Source organism: Rhinolophus sinicus, chromosome 13 (genome assembly GCF_057876585.1).
Source record: "Rhinolophus sinicus isolate RSI-liver-muscle chromosome 13, RSI-T2T, whole genome shotgun sequence".
NCBI lineage: Eukaryota > Metazoa > Chordata > Mammalia > Chiroptera > Rhinolophidae > Rhinolophus > Rhinolophus sinicus.
This window is the reverse complement of record NC_142513.1, coordinates 4,125,063-4,148,064: the sequence shown is the minus strand read 5'-3', so window position 1 is coordinate 4,148,064 and position 23,002 is coordinate 4,125,063. Positions and strand designations below refer to the sequence as shown.

The window sequence follows — 23,002 nt, the reverse complement described above, 5'->3', positions numbered from 1 at the left end:
TGCTGATCAGGTCGTGGCTGGGTAACCTCTGCAGCCAGCCGGTATGTACATGCCGTACGTAGCTCTGCCTCCTCGGGCTGCGGGCTTGCACAGTGCTCAGTGAGCATCTGTGACTGTCAGTAGAAATTGCCGACATTTGAAAAGCCACAATGTCACCAGCAAACAGCAAGAAAATGATCAAGCAGACAAAGGTGCAGGCACTAGGTGCCCATTCCCTGAATGCTGACCGCCTCCCAGCCTCTCACTTTGCTTGTTCTTCTTCCCCACCCCCACCTCCGCCCCCACTCACGCGAGTCTATTCTGGGGAGAGGGTCCTGGGCTCATTCTCACTAGCGTGTAAAGGAATGCTGCAATGTGCTTAGGGTAGGGCTAAGACGTCTGGGGGAAGAGAATGCAGGGTAAATGGAGGCTTCTGTGACGTTTGTGCTTGCGACCCCCGATTTTAAAGAAAGAAACATGAAGCACTGCCCAGAGAGCTGAGGAGGAATGTGGGTGGGGTCTCATTCCAGATCTCACCTGGTTTGGGAGGGACCCAGGCCTGACAGCCGAAGGCGGAGGCTGTGTCACTTCCAGGTAATGGCACATCCTTAGAACTCACAGAAAGAACCATCCCTGACTTGTTGCGTAGCCCAGAGGGCCTCCACATGACATGAGGAGCGGACAGGAGTCCTGGTGGCTGCCAGCAGGAGCAAGTCCTCGCCGTCTGCGTGACCTGCAGCCCACAATGCTCTCCTGACTGGCCATGGCTCTGTGCAGACAACTTCCGGTGTTCTCCTAAGGGTCACGTACCTCGCAGCGGTTTCATTGCTCGAGTACACCCTGAGCCGTGACTGGGAGTGGACACGGGAGCGCAGCGAGAGTGGATGCTGGCATGGATTAGCAATGTCAGCGGGGGCAGGAAGGGGCAGGAAGGGACAGGAAGGGGTGTGCTGGGCTCAGGGCCACGCACTGGTCCCTGATCCACACCTTCCAAGTCACAAAGCAGCTCAATAAACACTGGCTGGATGCTCCTCTGACTGACGCGTTACAGGAGCCAAGGGTTCACCAATACAGGAGGCAGACCCACGTTCAGTGATGCCAAGGGCAGGATACGATGGAGCCAAGTGATGCAGACGGACAGTCATCCGGAGGAGGCTGCAGGGGACAAGCGGCCACAGGACGAAACCGTCTCCAAGCAAACACAAGCAGCTTTTGGATTCCGGACTTGCAGGGAGGGCCTAGATCTACATGGACAACTGGAAGCTGGATGCATAATTATACCTCTGGGTCATGCAGCAAGCGAGGCTAATTACCCTCTTGATGGGAAGATGGTGACAATTTTATTTCGAGCCAAAAGTAACTAATAAAATTAGGTAAAATCAGCAGCTCCACGTGTAAGTCCACACACCTGACAGAAGAATCGGAAGATGTGACAGCAGCATACATCGAGTAACTGCCACTGTTAGAAAAGTGAGGGGCCGAGGAGTGGCCCCCGGGCCTTATGCCTAGATGTTCAGACGGTCCCATGGTGGACCCAACGGGCAGACTTTTGAGAAAGGCAACATTCTCTGCGTCTGACTTCAAACCCTGCTCCAGGTTTGACGGGGGCGTCCCCGCATGTCAGCTTGCTCAGAGACCGGGGTCCATAAACGCGGGCGACACACAGCCGAGGTACGAGTGTGTTCAGCTGCGGTCTATTGTGACGGTCAACAGCAGCAAACAGAGTGCTGTTTAAAGGGCTGGTTGGTGTGATTTGATCGGTTGTATTCACCAACGTAACTGATACCCTCTCTATCATCTCAATACACCCACCTCTTTCTCCCATACCATAAATAGATTAGAAAAAACGGTTTCCTCCGATGGCCACGACCCCATCGGCTGCCAAGCTCAGCCCTGGATGAATCATGCTTGGCTCACCGCGACGGCAATTCTGAAATGACTGAATGATAACGGGGACGCACAGACACCAATAAATGAATCATGCCTTCCGCAAGCCCAAACCTTTGGCTTTTACAGACGCCGATTACAAAGTAGAAAGAAAAGAACAAAGAAATTACTCAGGGTGTTTGCGCAAAGTTGATTCATAGGTTTACAGAATTATTACCGGCTAAATTATTTAGGCAGTTAGAGCTGTGACCAGCCACAGCACACATCAGCCCGCCGGTTTGGGAATTTGCAAAATGGGGTGGGGGCAGCCACCAAATTCCTGCATGGGACTGCATGGGCCCTCCTGCCCCCTTCACTTGCTACTTTCCTCCAGAGGGTTAAAGACCTAGATGAAGTCCTTACAATGTGTAGCCACATGGTCAGTGTGAAGGGAGTAAGCACGTATATACATAGCTTCAGTGCACGTCTTGGCATTAACTTTTATTTTTTATTCCTTACGTGTAGCTGCCATAATAGAACAGAGATTCTCCCTTCGTGATGAGGCGTTTGAAACACAGCATCTACAAGAGTCAAACTCTCACGTCGCCTCTCAACTGACATTAACTGGAGGTATATCACTAGATCAAAGCGATTTCACCAGCTATGAAACTGAGGCTGATGAAGAAATAACGTTTGTCGTGCCTACATGCAAATGCTGCCTTAGCCTTCCTAATACAAGTGTGGCCTCTGGGATGAATCGCTCCACAAGGCTTGGGATGAACCCTGGTGGGCAGTCATCTGAGCCTTATCAGACAGCTTCTGCAAAGTGTGAAAGCACCTCTGTCAGGGACGTCCGGCCCTAGTGGGCAAGCCGACACAGGAGAGAATAAAACTGAGCTTACACCGGGTTTACGCTCTAAGGCAGCGCCTCGCGCGTACCACTGTCTGGACAACCATGGGCAAGGCAGGTGGGGTGCATGGCAGTCTTGGGGAATCCACTCTGGAGGAGCAGTGGGTGACCAGGTAGCCAAGACCACTGAGACTGAGAAATCTCTTTTTCGACAGAGCAGTTGGCTTGGCCCAAACTTTGCTGGAAAACTGACTCAGCTCCCCAACTTGTCTCGCTTCTGAGGACAGAGCCTGGGAACCTCGTTTCACCTGCCTCAGGAAGCCCAGGGCAAAGCCCAAGGGGAGGTTCAGGCTCAGTCCCAGTCACACCAGAGGGGGTCCCAGTGAAGGGATCTCAGAGCAGCCTCCACCCTTGGCAGGTAGGTGGAATGCACACATTTAAAAACATTCTACACATCATATACATAACACACACACGTAATTTATCTACACTGACATACATGGTTTTATATATAAAAGCACACATTTCTATGTTCTTAATCACTGCCACCCCAACACATCCACGGCTGGATTTGTCACTTTTACTCCAACCTCCCACACCAGGGGTGGAAACAGCAGTTTCTGGAAACCTTAAAGGACCAAGAGACTCTCGTACCTCGGACGCCTACGTGACCTACATGCCAAGAATCAAGGACTCCCCATCAGAGAAGACAAAGGGTGACAGCTGCCACAGAGAGACCCCACCCAGGGTCACCAGTTTGCAGAACCCCCTGCAAGCTCCCAGCAGCCATGAGGGAAACGGAGGAACACCGTAAGTCCACTCTGTCACCAACCATGTGACTGTTCATCAAACATCTACTTTGTGCCAAGGTCATGCAAAAAGTCGGATCAATCCTAACCAGGACCGGGCATGTTGCCCCTCCCTCATCACCACCACAGTCCCTATTAGGGACAAAAGATGGGGGACAATTTCTCCAAGCTTAGAAGGCAAGGTGGTGTCACAAACCCACGTGACTGTTCAGAGGTTTAGGCTGTACCTGTCCAGCCTCGGGGAGCCAGAAGCAAACTTTACACAGCATTCAGATCCCAGAGCCACTGGTGAATTTACACTTGTTACCAAATAATTAAAGTCTCTTTCCTGCCAGTAGAGCCATTTCCTAAACCCACTGATACAATAATAAATGACTGGAGTTAAAACATATATGAAGGGAAAGAAACACAGAGTCTATACTGCCCAGGGTTTCTGACATCCTAGCAAGTGTATTGCAGGCACAGGTTCTAAGCCAAGCCTCCCTGCCCTTCCCCCTCCCACCTCCACCCCAGTGAAAAACAAACATATTAGAATTTGCAGGAACACCAGGGGCATCCGATGACCACCTGATACCTCCGAAGGTGAGTCACAGTAGCTGCCTAACTCCTTTCAACATGTGTCATCTCACCGTCACATTGGAGCAAACACCAGCTCCACCAGTGGGTGCCAATGGGCAGGAGAGTAACCGAAAAACGCTCCAACTCTGGGGCAAGTGCATGCAGAAAAGAAATGCCCTAGTCTCCTTCTGGGGTGAGGAAAGGGCCCTGGCGATGCATTTTTGTCGTTTCGATGCTCTCAGCAGTCCTAAAGCGATGGCTGAGAAACCTGGCCCTTTCCTGGGGCAACAGGGCTGAGGAGGGAGGCACGTCTGCCCTGGGTTTCTGCGGGGGCTCCTTACTGCAGCTCTGTGGCCTCCAGAGGCTAAAGCACAGCTTCCTGCCCAAAACAGTGGAACTGTCTTTGGAACATTCAAAAACAATACTTTTGCCCGAAGCACTTGCGTTGCTCAGGAAGCTATCCTGTCAACCTGAGAAGCAGGGACCATTTTACGGAGGAGCAAGTGGAGGCTCGGGGGGGATTCTGCACATATCCGAAAAAGGACGGTTTTCAGAATCTATATCTGGACTATTCTCTCCCGCCTGGAATCTTCTACAAGCCTGTCCAGCGCCTTCCCTCCTCATACACATATGAGGTACCTACCGGGCTGGGGGTGGATATAATGAACAACAACACAGACAGGGTCCCCAACCCCGGGGTGCTTGGTGACCAGAGGGAACAGATAAGACATAACCAATTATACACTATTGGATACCAAGTGACAGGTCTGACAGGAAAGCCTCATGGGGTGCTCTTGAAGCCCACACGAGTGACCAGTCTGGGAGCCTGGGGGGGCCTCCCCTAAAAGAGATTTTGAGGGTGCCTCCCTTTCGGTTTCCTCTCAGCTCCCCTCCCTGAAGTGAACTCATGTTTTCTTATGTGTCCTCACCAGAATGGCAGCTCTCTAAGGGCCGGTTTTGTCTGTGTTCTCCCCTGGTGGTCCCAGCACCTGGAACAGCCAGTGTGGGACAGACCTGACTGCAAGCTCTGAGATTCGTAGTACTCTTCCCTGAAGGGAGGTCCATCATGGGCTCGCAGTCTTAGGGCAAAATCTGAAATGCCACTGCAATGTCAAGTCCTGCAAAGAACACACTGGGGCTCAGGGAGTCGGTGTGGTGTCGTGGAGAAGAAATCACGGGAGCAGGAAGCTTAGGTGTACAGAGCACCAGTTTCTGGCTGTGTGACCTGGAGCAAGTGTCTTACCCTCTCTGTTCCCATGTCTGCACCAACCAATCAGTAATAGCGTTGTTTTGAAGATTGAGAATAATGCATCACTAGTACCTAGCACATAATAAGCTCTCTGTATCCAACTAGGAAAAGGAGTGGAAGCAAAAATCCATCAGTCACCCTGGAAACAGAAGAGAGAAGCTGTGGCTCTCGGAAAGACCGGGGATGCCCCAAACCGTTCCAGGCCCACCCCAGGGTGCTGAAGCCCCAGCTCCTGTCGGAAAGCCATTCCAGGACTTTTTTTCCACAGTAGTGACAGACACCTCTGCCACAGCCTGACAAAACCCTGACAAGACCCCGAGGTGTCAAGGTTTAGCTTTGCAGTGTCGCCAGAAGGGAAAGTGAGGTTGAGGATGCTTCGTTGTCATGACTTCACGAACAGGTGTGGCTCACCCCCGGGAGGGGGGAGGGCGGGAACGCAGAGCTTTAATACTCGCAACCCCTCAGCACACAAGAGCTGTTACTACCCCACTGTACAGATGAGCCAAGCGACAGCAAAAAGTGACACAGCCAGCGGGTTTGGGAACCGAGCTGAGCCATGATCCCTTTGTCCATAGGTCACACTCATAACCCACGGCCGTGTGCGGGCCAAACCAGGTCTGCAGGCAGGTTGTACGGGGCGCTCAGAAAGAGGAAAAAAAAGGAATTGCCAGTACTTAAAAATCCCAGCGTTTTACAACAAAATCTAGCTGCTCAGGTCCCTGAAACCAAAAGATCTGGCCACACGGGGCCCACGGGGCAATGCTGAGCGGAGCAGCAGTAGCCACTCTGGGCCGACCCAGTTCTGTGCAGCCCACCCCAGAGAAAACTGGGACTTGCCACCCTGAAGCCCGGGGCACAACGGATGCCACTCTCACTGCTCCACAGGCACACACGACGCCCACCCCTGCCCCTAACCACACGTGTGCGCATGCATACACTCGCACATACACACACGCGTGTGCACACGACAGCTTTTAAAAGCACAAAATGGGCCCTTGGCTTTGATCTCCTTCCCTCAGCAGCCCGTGCTCCGTGCAGGAGCCCAAGGCTGGCAGGAGTACAGCCTCCAAAATTCAGTGTGTATGAATTACTTCTCTTTGGGTGGATCCCAGCTGTCGAGGTGCCTGCACACTTTGTCTCTGGGGGATAACACCCGAAGCAAAAAGGCCACCGGACCCTCTGGTCTGGGCTCTACCCCCAGGACCCTCCTCTTGAGCCTTTTCTTACATTTTCACAATTGACCAAACCACAAACGTTTAAAAACCCTGGCCCTGGGCTGAGACCAGACAGCAGGCGAGGGCAGGTAGGTGGGCACACCTGAGCCACAGCTCTGGGGCGGTTGGGGGACATGTACCTTGCTGTCCTGAACACAGGCAGCCACCATTCTCCCCACAGATTCCTCTCCTGGCAGCATCTCACACCACTCCATTCCCCTTCTTTCTCTCCAAGGGGAAGTGCATAAGTCTGCACAACTCTCAGGGAAAGGTGTATGTGTGTGCACACTTTCCTCCCTTTCTTTGTCTTCCATGCCCTGGAGAAGCTGTAACCATTCCCCATCCAAAGGGAAGCTGGCAGGAAAGGCAGAGAGGTAGCAATGTGTGTGTGTGTGTGTGCGCGCGTGCACATGTGAGTATGCATGTATGTGTGTGTCTGTGTGCACACACAGAAGCTATTAGTTACCCTGTGTACTGACCAACACTAAGCTTGCTCCTAACCCTGGGCCACGCCGGGCGGTGTAGCTGGCTTTATCCTGGACCTCCTGGGAAGCTGTGGCCAACTGCCTGACCTGGATCCAGTCAAAATGCAACCCCTTATTACACCTCAACCTAAAACCCAGTCGGAAAACATGGGTTGAAAGCCCCAGCTGAGAGGGCCCATGAGGGAAACAGGTGGCCCTCGACACCCATAATTTAACCCAAATCCTGAAACACCAACTTTCACTGGTGCCCGAGTCTCGCTCCTCCAAATAAATGCAAACCCACGATGAAACCAGGAAACTTCGCCTAGAGGGTGCCCCAATCTTTCCTGCACACAACAGGTGCTCAGTCAAGGCTAAGTGAATGAGTGGCAGGTGACAGCTTAGAGAGCGATCACAGGCGTGATAGCAGCTAAGGATCATCTGTGTTCTGGCAACTCAGATATGCCCTCCTGCCCCCCAGCCCTCCTCCCTCCTTGGAGGAACCAATAATTGACTAAAGCAGTGGTTCTCGCTGGGGCGATGTGCCCCTCAGGGGACACTGGTGACGCCTGCAGATATTTTTGGTTGTTCCAACTTTGGGGGGTGAAGTAGAATGCTACTCCTACCGGCATCTAGTGGGTAGAGGCCAGGGATACTGGGTTCGAGTATTAGACATGAATAGCATGTGCCAGCCAAACCCTCAGCAAACTGGGTGTCCTGTGAGTTTCTGAAAGCTGTTTTTGGACTATTTGTTTGGAACTGGCTGGAGAAGAGGAATCAGAGGCTCAGTGACTCCAGTGGTGGTAAAAACCCAAACTGCCACCAGGAATACTGCCCACAGGGGTGCAGGGTGGGTCCAGAGCAGGAGAGCCTCCCAAGGCCCTCAAGAAATGCCACAAGTGCCAACAACTGTGTGGTAGCACAATTCAGTCTGTCCAGAGAGCACTTAGATCTACCTGCTCCCCAAAAGCAAAAGCTGAAGAAGAAAGATGAGGGAGTCATTTCTAAGAGACGCAGAACTGAAAAGAAGTCAACAAGAAAAATGTGTGCCACGAGGAATCCTTTCCTCAAAACGAGCCACAGTGAACTAACCCCCCAGCTGTCATCTTGGGTGGGTTGTCACGAAAGCCGATTGTATTTAATCCCAAGATCCCTGGCTTTTTAAAGAATGGTGTATTTTTTCATGGGGTGTGATTTGAAAACAGTGAATTCCCATCAGACATCATCCCTCACCCCTTGACTCTCAGAAAATATGGGGGCTCCTAGAGTGTCTTGTTAAAGTCAGGCCCATTCCAGACGTCGGGCTTCCTCAGAGCCTGCCCACAGCCCACCCTCCTGGGTGCAAAAGGGATGCTACTGATTTCTTCCAGCCCTCCAAGTTCAAGGAGGACCAATTCTGGGGCCCAAGCTCCAAATTCAAGAGACAGTGTGTGTGCTCCATGAGAAATAACCCTGGGTTTGGTCTAGCACGGGTTGGGAACCTGGGTCAAAGCTTTCCATCGCCACCTTCCCTCATCTATAAAGTGATGGTGTGACTCCGGAGCTGGTCAAGACTCCTTCTAGACCTGAAATTTGGGGCAACCGAAGACCACACCGAAGACCCAGCACTATTGGCGGGGGGACCACTTCTGGTCCAGAAGCCTCCAGCCAGAGTTTGGAGGGCAGAGGTCCATCGTGACAGATGGTAGAATTTGAGATTTCAACCTCCATGATCTCATTTTTCAGATGAGGAAACTGAGCCCCAGGAGGCTTAAAGATCCTGACAAGGGCAATCTCCTCTGTTGGAGAAGAGGAGCCACCTGGACGCTGCTTGCCCTGCAGCCCAACTTCAGTCCACCTGTAATACACCCAGCACGTATCACGCGAACCCAGTGGTCACTATTCGTTTCTTCAAATTTTCTTTCTCTCCTTCCTTCCTATCTTTTTGTATAAGAAACTCCTGGTCCTAGGGTTTTCTCAGCAGACCCTTTACTGAACTGATTAGCACTTGCAACAAACTGTTACATTATACCTGCGTTTTAAAACTGCTTCTTCCTGCCCTGGGCTTTCATTCCAGTAAGTAGGGGGCCTGTGTAAAAATACATGGTGACTAATGGGCCACCCCGGGGGCCAGCTGGACAGACCAGGGTTCCAGGCAATACCCTCCAGGGTCTCACTCAATGCTGCCTATGGGTTTAATGACACTTTGGTGTCAGCCGAATTATCAGGGCTGATTAGCCCAAGTGGGACAAAATTAGAACAAATTTTTTTTTAAGTATTGAACCCAAAGGAAGGACAAGAGCAGAATGTCCGACAGTGCCCAGCTCTCAGAATGATAAATTCAACACAACGTGGACCCCTTGGGCGGGAGGTCCCCTAAGCAGCTTTACAGGAGGGGATAAAAACAAGGTACAAAGGGGACTTAAGCAGCAATCCATTTAGCACCGGCAAGACTCTCTCCAAACATGTGCGAACATATTTTAATAATATCCTCGTGTATTTCATTGGCCTCCCGAGTTCACAAAGGGCCTTTGGGAAGCAATCTGGTTTAATGCAACTCAATTTCGCAAACGCTGGCTCTGGTCAGGTTCTCCTGGCACCTTGCTGGCCTGGCAAGGCGAGGTGTTGGAGGGGGAAGTGAGGCTTTCAATTCCAGGGCTGGAGGGAGTGGGACGAGGTGAATGGAAGGACCCACCACCCAAGCCAGCCAGCCTGCCCCAGCAGGGACGGTCATGGGTTATTTTTACCTCTTGCGCCTCACTGTACAGGCTCAGGGGCGGCAAACTGTGGCAGCCGCCTGCGGAAACTGGCTTATGAGTCACCTAGTGACTGCTTTGGCTCGGTGGCAGCTGCCTCTTGGCTCCTGGTCCCGGCTGGGAGGCTGGGCCTTGCAGGGAATGGCCGTGTGCCCCCTCGCCTGGGGTGTTTAGGAGTGAGGATGGGGACACTGAAGCTCAGAGAGGCAAGGGGTCCCCAAAAGGACAGTTGGGGAGGAGGTGCAGGCTAGAAAGCAGAAGCCAGGGGGTGGCAGTCAATTCCCCGCCCCCACACACACACCCAATTCCACCTGGGTGGGCTATGTATGACGGAAGTAGAGGATTATTTGTCTCAACTTCTCAATGTACAGGGCGAGTCAGCACACAGCTTCAACCCCCCGCCCCCCGCCCCCCCACCACCTCGGTCTCCTCCTTTCAGGGCAAGGCAGTCCCAAACACAGACAGCCCCAAACTTTGACTCATTTGTAACCACTGTCCCAGTCAGACTGAGCCAAGCTGTCCAGACAGAGGATATTTATAGGTGTGTCGGGGACACAGACACTCACACAATGACACACACACTCAGAATCCACGTTGGGCCAGACCCACCAGCGCTGAGCCCTGGATTCAGACACCTGGACACAAACCCCCAGGACCCCCAGAGAGGCACACACTCAATAGAGGAACCCAGACCCAGAGACGCAAGGGGCTCGGAAACACACACTCCTGGGACAGACCCAGACACACACACACAGAGACGCGCTAAGACCCAGACAGAGATACAGACATGCACACTCCACAAACGCACGGAAACCCACGCACAGACCAAGACACACAGCGCCACGCACACACCAGACTCACAGCCGGAGCCCCAGACACCTCGCAGGCCAGACAGTGTCTCACACGCCCGCCACTCCCCCACCCCCAGCCAAAGTTGATATAGAGCCGGCCTAATTGCTCCATCGCGACTGCCCCTTAGGGAAATAAAATGGAAACTTCACGCATCCGCCCGCCCCAAGCCTCTCGCACCAGGCGCCCCGCCGCCCTCCACCACTCGGCCCAGGGTCCGAGTCCCTGCGGGCGGGGCACGGGTAGCGGGGGCCGTGCCAGGCTCTCAGCGCCGCGGGACAAAGCCGGGCCGGCCGCCAGCTGCCGCGAGCCGAGAGGGCGCGCCCGGGGCGCGGCGGGCGCAGCCAGGGCGCAGGGCGCACAGCCCGAGGGCGCGCGCACGGCCCAGGCCCCCGCCCGCAGCTGCGCTTTGACTCAGGGTCTGAGCCCGACGGGGCCTCCGGGGAGGGGAATGCGGGGTCACTCACTGATCTCCATGCTCTGGAACAAAGAGCGTTTGCAGTTGCACGTGCAGGAGACATTGGGCTGCCCGGCGGCGGCGGTGGCGGTGCTGTTGATCCCCATCAAGCGGTGCATGGACGGCGTGGCGGCGCGGCGGGCACGGGGGCGGCCGGGGGGGGCTCCGGCCGGCGCCCGGTGCTCGGGCCCCGCATGCAGGAGGCGCGCGGCGGGGAAGGCGCGCCCCGGCTCGCCGGGCTCGGGACGCCGCCAAGTTTCCGGGGCGCCGCTGGACTCAGTGCGCGGGGCCGCGCTCCCCTGCGCCCCCGGGCCGCCGCTCCGCAGCCCCGGGGGTGTCGGCAGTGCCAGTGGGTGGCGTCCGGGAAATGGGCCGGCAGCCGGGGCGCGCGCTGCCGCCGGGGCTGAGCCTCTGCTGCTGGCTTCCCCCAGCCGGGCGCCTCCTCCTCATTCAAGTCCAAGGAGATCGGGTTTCGCTCCGAGACCGCGGTCGGAGGCTGGCAGACGGTCTGACGTCAGCGCTAGACGGGGCTGCCGGTTCCCACCGCGCGGGGGCCGGGGAGGGGGCGCGCGCTGCGCCAATCCCTGCCGAGGTTCCCCCGCATCCCCTCCCTGGGCCAAGGGGCGGGGTGACGGGGAAGGGGGCGGGCCCTTAAAGGGCCAGAGTGAGGCGGCCGGCGTAGACCCGGGACCCGCGGAGCGGAGGAGCGCTAAGCACCCTTCCCAACAGACTCAGTTTGGGACCTCTGCACTGCACACCCCCGGTCCGGGTGAGCCGGTCGCAGTTCCAGCCGCATAAGCCGGGATGCGTTCTCCACCCCCTCGCCCCCCACCGAGTCCTTGACCCAGGCTTTTGGGGGAAGCCTGTACCCTCAAAGGAGCACGAGGTTCCTGGGGCTCAGGGCAAGGAAGTTAGAGAAAGGGTGGGGAAGCCCTCAAGATCACCTATTACCTGATTTCGCAGGGAACTCTCCGCCTCTAGATCTGCAGCCCCACGAGGATCCTTAGCCCACTTTGCCCCCGGCACACTTTAACCCGACCCCAAGGAAGGCGACTGGGGAAGACAGGAGATCGCCCGGGACAGCTCCGAGAAACGCCCCGAAGACCTTGTCATGTAAATACGAGTCCGGGACTTGTGTAAAGTCCCAGCCGGCAGGGCCCGGGGAGAATCCACACCCATTGTCTGATGCCCGAGGGGCCACTGGCTGCGGGGGGGGGGGGGGGGGGAAGGGGGGAGGGCGGTTCCCAAGTACAAAAGAGGCGGGAGAAAGTGCGGAGGCGTACTTTTATTTCATTAAGTTTTCATTTCACAAAGTGCTACAAGAACCCATTCTCCTGGTTTAAAAAGATATTGAAATATTAAGTAAGAGGCCCCCTACCTCCCTGGCACATCTCCACCTCTTAGCAATTTGGTGTGTCCCTCCTAGACCCTTCCCTAAATATTTATTTGACAGGCACTTACAGAGGGCCTAGGGTGTGCCAGGAACTCACGGAATATTAACCTGACACCTACTCTGAGAGGTACCATGTTTCCCCAAAAATAAGACCTAGCCGGACAATCAGCTCTAATGCGATTTTTGGAGCAAAAATTAATATAAGACCTGGTATTATATTATATTACATTACATTACATTATATAAGACCCGGTCTTATAGTAAAATAAGACCGGGTCTTATATTAATTTTTGCTCCAAAAGATGCATTAAAGCTGATTGTCTGGCTAGGTCTTATTTTCAGGGAAACACAGTAGGAATATTATTAGCCTTATTTTACAGACCCCCAAAGTGGCCTGGGGGGTCACTTGCTTAATTTAAGGTCACACAATGGTGGAGGCTGAGCTCAACCCAGGTCTTGGGGCATCTGCTCACCACATACATTTCTAGTTCTTTATACATCTACGTGTCCCTGTAATGCCTGGAGTTTTAGTAATGAACAGAGACTATTTTTGTGTTCAAGGAGGAAAAACGGGTCTCAAAGTTCTTATTTCCTTTTAATAGACTGGAACCAGACCAGAGTCTTTCAGAACTCAGAGAAAGCCAGCCGAGGAAGTGGGTAGGTTCTCTCCCCACACTGAGCACAAAGATGCCTCTTGCCCCCTTAGGAGGGCAGGCAGGAAACTGTTTTTCTGGAGGATTCAAGCTCAGTGGTGATTGACTGGTAGGAGTTTTATGGGGAACCCACAAGTGCCCAGCACAGAAGAGGTTCAAAGGCGCTGACCATCACTTGGGGAGAGAAGCTCACTCTTAGAGCTAAGGGCAGGGCTTAGCACAAGTCCCCAGCCCAGGGACCAGCATGGGGAGAGCACTCAGGGCCTACCTCCCAGGGCGCGCCCCCTACTGTGGGCTGGACAGTCTCAGCCCCCACCTTGAGGAGGAGTCAATTTCAGCAGCAGGCAGGGTGCAGGAGAGGTCTTGCTGCAATTTGGCCTCTGTGGCTTGGAGGATAAGCTGGAGAGGGGTGGGGGGGGGGAGGGCGAGCAGGGATCCTGAGCATTTCTTTGGGGTCCCTGAAAACGTCAGCTGGGTCTAGGGATGACCACCGGTCCCACTCATTTTCTAGGCCAAGGGAGACCACCATCACTGTCCCTCCTTTCAACCATTCCTTCATTCATTCACTCAACAAACTTTCCCTGAGCTCCAGCCCTGAATGCTAGGAATTCAGCTATGTCAGGCCCAACCCCTGCCCTCCTCAAAGTCTGTTGCAGACATCTGGCCTGTCTGGCAGCTGAAAAACACACACGTTGATTGTCTTGGAAATGAGGCAGCCTTTATGCAATCCAGGTTAAACCACCAGCCGGCAAAAATAACCAGTTAATTCAGTGAGTTAAAAAAAAAAAAGGAACCTACCCACATTGACCTCTGGTTGATCTGTCTGGAGCAACAGTACTGATCACAGTTACTGAGTGTCTACAATGTGCTGCCGCTGTTTTGAGGGTGGTACCTGGGACTGGTTAGTCGTCTCTGCCCTGGTTCCAAAGTTAGTTCTTCCTGAGGCCTAATACGGGGTGTCAGACGTGGTGGTCATAACTGCATCTCCAAAGATGATACCAGGTCCCACCCTGTGTGGTGCTTGGGATTTAGCAATGAGGGGCACAGAGCCCCGGTCAGTCCTGGCACATGAAGAGGTGTTAATGCGCCAGGTGGGAGAGCTCACTCTGCGGGGAGTAGGGGTATTGGGGGTGGACCACCTCTGCGGAGCCAGCCTGTGTCCAAGTCAGGGAAAGAAGTTTCCTTCATTCAGTCAGTAAATATTATGCTCCCTATTCAGGTCCAGGCTCTGTACTGGGCACTGGGCACCCTGTCCTCATGTGACATTCTGGAAGGCAAGAGGGACTATAGGCCCACATGCAAACCCATGGGTACACTAGGTCACTTCAGCTATGGTAATGAATGATAAGCTAGAGGCCTGGTTGGTAATCAGGGAAGCCCACCCTGAGGAGGTGGCGTTTTATTCATTCTCATATTTACTGAGCATCTCCCGTAGGCTGGGTCCAAATGCCTGCCCTCCCGGGGCTCATGTTCTTACAGGTGAGACAGATAAGAAGTGTGTAAACATGGAAGTCCAGGTGATGGCTTCAGAGAGAGACAAGAGCTGGAAAAAATACAAAGGGACCTGGCCTGGACACAGCTGGAGCCCAAGGGGCCAGGGTGGCCTTTCTGGGGGAAGTGGGACCTTTGGGAGAGAGTCCCAGGCCAGGGGTACAGGTACCCAGGCCAACATCCCTGGTGGAAGAGGAGCTAAGGAATCCTCATGATTCCAGGAAGTCTGGCATTTGGGACATATTTCCCAACCCGGTTACAGGTCATGGGATTGTGAAAAGTGTGTGTGTCCCCAGGCAACTGCAAGGGACACGCCTTTCCAGGCCTCCAGACAGCACGTGCACTGTCTGCCCCAAGTGTGGGTTGGTTCTGCCACAGGAGACTCTTTAGAGAGAGAAGGTCCGGTCTGAGCTGGTTAGGGGGCCTTGCTCCCAGTGGCACATACCTGCTGGGCTGGGCTTTGGGGCAAGGCCGGCTCCGGGGTACTACTGGTACAGGAACCACGGCCCCGTGCTTGATTTAAGCTCTACTGCCACCATCTTGAAATTCTTAATAATTAGTAATTTTTGAACAAGGGGCCCAAATCCTGTAGTCAGTCCTACTTGGGTGCCAAGCCCTTGTTGGCAGCAAATCAGGAACCTGGGGCAGCCAGTGTGGGTTTTGGCCGAGGCTGAAGGTGGCTGGCTGTATCCTGACTGTGTCTGCTGGGCACTGTGGAAAGTGCCCGGCTCAGTCAACAAAGGGCCGGCTTTGACAGTGGGCAGTGGGAACAAGGCAGACCCAGTCTTCTCAGGTCCAGCCGTGTTCCCCTCACCTCCTGCTGCCCGGAGGCCCGCAGACAGAGCCGCCTTTTCAGAAGCAGTCTCGGGCAGTTCGAGCAGTTGAACAACCTCTCCTTCCGACTCACTACCTTTGGAAACTCCTGCCAGCTGAGTCATTTTTTTCCCCAAGTCCTGCCTGTGGTTTAATTGGCCTGTCAACGTTCCCAGGTTTGCATCTTTGGACTTCATGTTTTTTGTTTTGTTTTGTTTTTTGTTTTGGTCTTGTTTTGCTTTTAAACACTAACAAGAGCTAATGTTTGCTGGGTGCCAGGCCCTCCCTAGCCACTGCATATCATCTGCTTCATCATTCAGCAGACATGCATCCGGATTCCATAGCCAGCCAGGGTTAGCTCAGTGGGTCAACTGCCAGATGAGGGCTCAGCTAATATTATTCCCATTTGACAGATGTGGACACTGACCCATGAGTGAGGTGGAGTGAGATGTGACTGTACATACTTGGGCCCCAGAGCCAGCCTCAGCAAGTGGGGTTTCTGCCCTCTCCTCCATCCCCGCCACCTCTGCTGGCATCTGCCCTGGCCTGGCTATGGACTCAGGCAACACCGTCCCATGGGCTCCCTGGAGGCTCCCAGCTGACCTCTGCTGGGAGGGGTAAGGCAGAAGTGGGCTCAGGAGGCAAGAAGGTGAAGACCAAATTCAGAGAAGCAACTCGGGGCACTTACTGCCAGAATCCCACGTGGGTGACCTTGGCAGGTCACTTCGTGTCTCCTCGGCCCCTAAGTGGGGCTGGAAACAGTATTTCACAGTGAGGGTGTGTGTGTGTAGTCTGTGTGTTGTGGGGGTATGGGTGCACGTGTGTGTTGCATATATGTGTTGGGTGTACAAGTATGTGTATTCATGCTGTGGGGGATATGTGTGTTTTGTTGATTGTGTCATGTGTGTTTAGGGGCTGATACAGGAGCTTAGCTCCTGGACAAATGTCACATGGTAGAGCTTTCCAGCAGCAAGCCAAAGAAGCTCTGCTAAACTGGCCACAGATCTCCTACCCACACCCCCAACCCTCCCATCAGGGCAGCCATCTCCTCCTCTCCCCTCTGATTTGTCATTTCCAGCAGGGAACTCGTTTCTACAGAGAAGACAGGGCTTTGGGACAGGTAGGGAGATGAGGGGTGGGCAGAAGGGAACATTAGAGCCAAATCCTGTCTTCTGACAGATGGGTAAACTGAGGCCCAGACAGGGACGTGACTTGGCCAAGGTCCAGCTGGTGGTGAAGTGCAGAGCTCAGCCAGGATCCTGTTCCTGACTCCCAGCCCAGGCCCTGCAGGGTCTTTGGTTACCACAAATAACTGAATAGCTGACTTTTCTGCCATGAGCCTGAGAGGGGTTTGGAAGATTCCAGATGTTCAACCCATGTCTGAAGCACTTCCAGAAGGAACTGTTCATCATTCAAGCTGATTTCATGGACCAGAAATACCCCAGAAGAAATTTTCTGTGTTTCTGTTCTCATGAGGGATACATGTTACTATTGTCAGGAGTGATTAATAATGTAAAACTGAGCTTCTCGGTGGCATAGACAGCATTCGGGCCAGGCTGGTACCTGGCGCCCTGCGGCTAGGTTTGAGGGGATGCTGGTGAAGAAGGGGCTGAGTGTGAGGGCAAAGGCCAGGCCAGTCACAGAGGGCGTAGCGAGGGCTGGGTCCGCCTGGCTCTGGGCTGGGCCAGCAACGGGTGCACAAAGGCGGTTCCCTACTGCCAGCCAGGCGCTGCACCAGGCCCTGGGGGTACACAGTGACTGTGGCAAACCAGGCTCTGCCTTCACAGAGTTTACCCTCTGGGGACTCACTCATCATTGATCCATTCCCCACACATTGAATTCTTCATGCCCAAACCTGAGGTCACAAAAGTATGTGCCACCACTTCCAATGGTGCGACTTCGTTTGGGAGCGTTAACGACTCAGGCCCTCAGTTTCCTCATCTTTAAAATGGAGATCACAAAGGCACTTATTCAGAGGGCTGTTGGGAGGAGTACTTGAGAAACTACCTGGGTGGTACTTAGCATCAGTCCTGGCTAGAAACAAGCTCTTAAAAAGTTAATAATTATCTCTGTTCTGTGCTCCAGGAGCTCCAAGGCCGGAACAAAATCCTAAGGAACCCTAGAATCCCCTTCTTCCCTTTGGAGAAGTGATTCCAAATGGTACTTGTTCATGAATTTGTGAGTTGCTCAGTTCGGTGTCTCTCGCCCCAGCTGGACTGTGCCCTGCATGTCCCCAGTGTCTGGTCCCAGGAACAGATGTTCACATGTCCCCAGCACCTCCAGAACCAGACTAGCACTATTGGAATCCAGAGGAGTGGGGCACCATGATGCCCCAACAGGCCCCACAAGGGAATGGCACCCAGAAAACACCCTTGCCCTCCTTGTGCTGTCTCTTGCCAGAGTCGGAGACCCGACCTTCTCTGCAGGGAGCCCTGTGCTCATATGGGGCTTGGGAAAACGTGCCCAGGAGCCGGCTTCACAGGTGATAAAATGGCACTGCATTTTTGAAAGGGCCACGGGCTACCTGCTCTTGTTCTTTGCTGTGCCACAGCTGCTGCATCAGCGGGCACGGGCACGTATACTTGATCAGTACACATCCACTGAAGGAATGCAAGACCATTTTGCAACGGACCATTAGGCCCTTAATAGCATGAGTGTCCTCAGCCTCTAGTTCCATTTCTACGACATATCTTAAGGACATAACCAGGAATTGATCATTATGGGCAAGAATAGTGATCCTATCCTCATTTTTAAAAACAAAAATGCAACAAAAATAGGGCAAAAAAGGGGATTGGTTACAAAGAAGGTCAAAGATAATCCAACTGTTAAAAACGATGTTTGCAAAGATTATTTGATGATAGAAAGAAAAGTTCTTTATAAAGCAGATTTTAAAATAGGCTGTAGAACCGATCCCAATTTTGTACAAGTAAAATTATACTATTAGAAAAAAGACTGAAATGCCAAATAGTTAATAGTGGTTAGCATTGTGTAACGGATTAAATGGGATGTACATGCCCCTTATATTGTTTGCTGTATTTTCTGCAACAAACGTAAATTTTAAAAAATGTTAAAGGTTACTTAAAAGCACCTTTGAAGCGACACCGCGTCTTCCCTGCGGCTCCTTTAATTCCAGTCAAGACACAGAAGAGGCAGGGGTGCCAGACACCGATGACGTCACGAGCAGCCCGAAATGACACAACGGTCGGGCCAATCCCAAGTTCGGATTCTGGGAGCAGCCATTCGATTGGGCACAAGTGCGGGCTGTCTCGCCCAATGGCGGAAGAGGGGCAGGATCGGGGCGGCAGCGTGGGTTTTAAATCCATGTGGCGGCGGGAGGGCGGGGCCGCAGGCGCTGAGCATCTGGGGCTGGTGTCCACTCCTCGTAATGGCATAGGTGGACGCCATCCTCCATGCCTCTTGCGGTCCGGGGCCTGTTTGTATCGGCAGGTACCTTTTAGGATCTTATGAGGATCCAGTGGCATTCCTCCATTCGCCAGACGTTTACTGAGCATCTACTTTGTGCCAGGCAGGGTGTGGTGGGATAAGGTAAAACCCACCAGAGACACGCTGTGCACCTGCCTCCCCCCTCCCCCCGCCCCACTGCTATCTGTGTAACCATAGGCAAGTGGCTTAACCATACCTCCCCCGCAGCTCTGCTCCATCATAGTTCTTACTGCGTCTCCCCCACACTGACCTGAGCTCCTCAGGGAAGAGGTGATGGCGGGGAGGTACCCATATGCCTTGTGAAGGGTCTGCCCTATGGTTTATGCTCCATAAATATTTCTTCAATAATTATCTCAAAGGCCAATTCTTAGCACAGTGCTTGCCACACAGTAGGTGTGTTTGGTAAATGGGAACTTCATGCAGTGAAAAACAGCAGCTAATATTAATTAAATGCCTGCTATCTGCAAGGCATCATGGGCATTTTATTTCTAGCACCTAATTTAATATTCATAAAATGACATCTTATCTGACTTACGGTTCCAAAAATTACAAGTCTTCTCTAATTTAATATTCGCAAAAGACAAGTTAGGTGCTACCATTCTTCCCATTTTTACAGATGTGGAAACTGACGCAGTGGGAGGCCAGGTAACTTTTTTAAGATCCTGTGACTAAGAGGGGGTGGAGCTAGATTCAAACTAGGCCTATTTCCAGAGCCCTTGATCTTAATCACGTCTGCACTTTCCCAACGTTTATCCAGTACTCAATCTTTCTTTTCTAAGAAAATTCTCATAAATCAGGCCTGTGCTACTGGGAAGCAAGAGAAGAAGGGAGAGAGTAGGATATCAGACGGGTGAGGCACAGCCAGGTGAGCTGGGTCCCTCCACCCACTGCATTGCCCAGCCCTGCTGTATGGCAGAGGTCAGAGGGGGCTGAATAGACTGGCTGCCATTGGGGCATCCCAGGCCCTGTGCTGGGCTATGGTGGGAGTACACTGATGAGCATGGCAGACCCGGTCCTGCCCTCTAAACCGGCATTCACTACCTGGAGACAGCCTGCCTGCAGTGTTTTTGGTGTTGCCTGCCTAATGTTTAAAAGTTTTCTAAACTTTTTTACATAAGTCGACACAGTCCCCACCCCTCCCTATTGCATCACACACATCTAGTTTTAATCACCTGTGCCTGCCAGCACCTGAGTGTCTTTGTTTGCTGGTCTAACCATGAAGGAAGCTCGCAGGTAGGGCCAGGCACTCCTGAAGACCAGCCTCCTCGGGGTTGGCATGCAGGCAAGTGTGGGTGAGTGCTCTGGCATTCTTCTCCTCACCTCCTGTCTGTGTTTGAAATCCCAGAGTGTCCACCTTGAGCTCTGAAGTGTCGTGTCTCCCAAAGCAGAAAGCTTCTCCACTGGATCCTGGTGTTGGAGTATCTGAAAACTCTGATGGTGGGTACCAACTGGGAGTCATTCAAACTGAGGTTCAAATCCCGTCTTCACTGCTAGCCAGTTGAGTGATGCTGGCCAAGTCATCTACACCTGCCTCAGTTTCTTCCTCTGAAAAATGGGGCAATAATATTTCCTCCTATTGTGAAGGGTAAGTCGATGATGCAGGAAGATGCTTGGCACAGAGCAGGCACCCATCACATGGGCTGCTCATCTTTCTTTGGGAGGCAGCTTATTTAGAACCACTGTCACTGTTCTTCCTTTATTAAGCTGACGTCCCCCTGCATTATGACTTGCATAACTTCATGCTTCTGGCAGCGTGAACGTGCTTCTCTTGCCACAGAACAATCCTTCAGAAATTGAGGACCTAGCTAAACATCACGTCGGCCCAACCAAGACCTTCTACGTAATTTGTGGAGCCCAGTGCAAACTGAAAACGTAGGGCTCCCTGTCCAAAAATTATTAAGAATGTCAAGGTGATGATAGCAGAACTCAGAGCCCCTTCTGAGGGCAGAGTCCCATGTGACTGCACGTGTCCCACCCCATGAAGTGGTCCCAGCTCCCCACCGGTGGCCCACGGTCCTGCAATGTCCTCCAGAGTGCATGTGGCTGGATGGGGTCTCCCCAGAGCGAATGGAGAGAGGAGAGTTTCCAGCTGCGCCCAGGGAAAGGCACCTACGGGCCTGGTCTGTCTCCGCAGCTCACCTTGGGAGTCCTGGTTCACAGGTCCACCCTGCCACCTGCTGTGCAGCTCTGGCTCCCCACCCCGCAACTGTGTGTTTGTTATTGTGATAGGGTGCACATCTGGAAAAATCTGCAGTAGATAGCTCGATGACTTTTTAAGAGAGGCCATTTCCACCGCTTTAGAAAGTTCCCTCCCGTCCCTTCTCAGTTACTACCCACTCCACCCTGTTGCAGAGGTCACCCCCGTTCTGCCTTCTTTCACTGTGGATTTGCATCGCCTGCTCTTGAACATCATGTTGACAGGATCAGACCACACGCTCTTTTGTGTCTGACTGTTTCACTGTTAAGCCTGGGAGACTCATTGGCATTTCTGTCACAGACGTTTGTTCCCCTTGCAGCTTTGGTGACATACCTCATTGCGTCCATGCTCCTGCTGATTCCCTGGTTGATTTTGGTCATTTCCAGCTGTTGGCTCTTTCAAACAGGGCTGCCAGGAGCACTGTGGGCGTCTCACGTGCTTACTGCACACCTGTGCAGCATTGCCGCGCATTCACTCAGGGCTGGGATGTTTCGTCGGGGGTGGGGGGGCTTGCACTTGGCTTTAGTAGATATAGCATTGTACCCATGTACAATCTCCCCAGCAGAGACTCTGAGACTTCTGGTGTTTCACACCCTCACCAACACTTGAGGTTGCCACTCTTTTTATTGTAGCCATTCTGGGGGCTGTCACCCTTGACTTTTGGAATGGACCTCAGGAAGCTGAGTACCAGGACTCACATTTGCTCTTTGACCACGGAGGAGACTTCCTGAACCCTGAGCTTCACCCGCCAGCCCCAGAACGCCCCCTCTCGCTCTCCCTGGGAAGGATTGCAGACTTGCCCAGTATGGGTTCTCGGGTTTCATCTCAGTGATGGATGACAACCATGAACAGGACGGACCCCAGGGCAGCACGAGGGCCCGGGCCTCCTGTTGGACTGTCCCTGAGTTCCGCCTGAGTTCCCACTATACGCTGAGCTCTGTTCTAGGGTCTCTACCGGAATCATTTCACAAGATCCTTACAAGAACCCTATGATGTGGGCCTCGTTATTGAACCCACAGAATACGATGCCCAGAGAGCGTAGGTCACATGCCCAGTTGGATGGGCGTCAGGACTTGAATCCAGGTTGTCGGAGTTTAAAATGGATGCGCCTACCCGTTACTGGAAGGACTCACGTTTGGAATCAGAAGACCAGCCAGGGTGGGCATGGGGATGTGGGTGCATGATGTGTGTCCTCTGCCAGCCACGGCAATCTCTGTGTGTCTCGTGGTGCCTGCATCCGTGCGTGCCCTGGCCGTCTGTGCCCACCTATCCTGGCGGAACTGGAAGCAGCTCCCGGTGCTAGGCCACACTTGGTGCCAACAACTCTATGAAATGGGGTGCGTCTTCCCTCTTACTGAACAGGGAAGGCACGTCTCTGAGGCTTGGGGAGGACAAATCGTGTGCTTAAAGCTGTCTGGTTACACCAAGGGTCTGGATTTGAATTCACACCTGTCTCCCTCCATCGTCCACTCTGTCCCCGCCTGCACTCTCCTGTGACACGAGGAAGAGAGAGCTAAGCCTTCCTCTGTCCCGGAGGCTGGGGTGCCTGGTTTTTAAAATGACGATTGTTACAGCAGCGGTAGCAGCAATCTCCTGTGGGTTCTTTCTCACAAATCTTTTATTTTTGGCCTGAGACAGCTAATGCGCAGCCAACATATCCAAGGAAACCAGGATGCTTAGAGCAAGCTGTACCAGATCTCCATGCTGAAACCATCAGATGGCTAATCTGGGCCTCTCTGGTTATTTATTTACTTTTAGACCCCTCTGTATCAACTTACACACTCCTGACAAATGCGACCGTCAGACACACGCATGCAGGGTGTGCAACGAGGGGCCTGTTCTTTCTTTTTTTTTTTGGGGGGGGGCTCTCTGTTTCTATCTGTGAGCTTTCCACGTGAGGCATGACACCCCAGGTCTCCCTCTCCTGCCTTCTCACCCCATAATGGCAGGTCCCTGAGTCTAACTCTAGGTCAGGATTTCT

At 53.2% G+C, this 23,002-nt stretch overlaps 1 protein-coding gene across 3 annotated transcripts in view; it reads right to left on the bottom strand.

The window, feature by feature from the left end:
• PMEPA1 (prostate transmembrane protein, androgen induced 1) overlaps positions 1-12,145 on the bottom strand; it is a 56,881-nt gene extending 44,736 nt beyond the window's left edge. The window contains exon 1 of one of the 3 annotated variants that reach the window (XM_019748582.3): positions 11,982-12,145. Coding sequence is in view for 1 of the 3 variants with exons in the window: in XM_074318202.2 (XP_074174303.2) it covers positions 11,041-11,149 (109 nt within the window). In the remaining 2 variants the exon portion in view is untranslated. Of the gene's footprint in view, positions 1-11,040; positions 11,632-11,981 lie in introns of those variants that run through there. The other 2 variants (XM_074318203.2, XM_074318202.2) reach the window with 2 other exon arrangements.
• Positions 12,146-23,002: the final 10,857 nt, after the last annotated feature.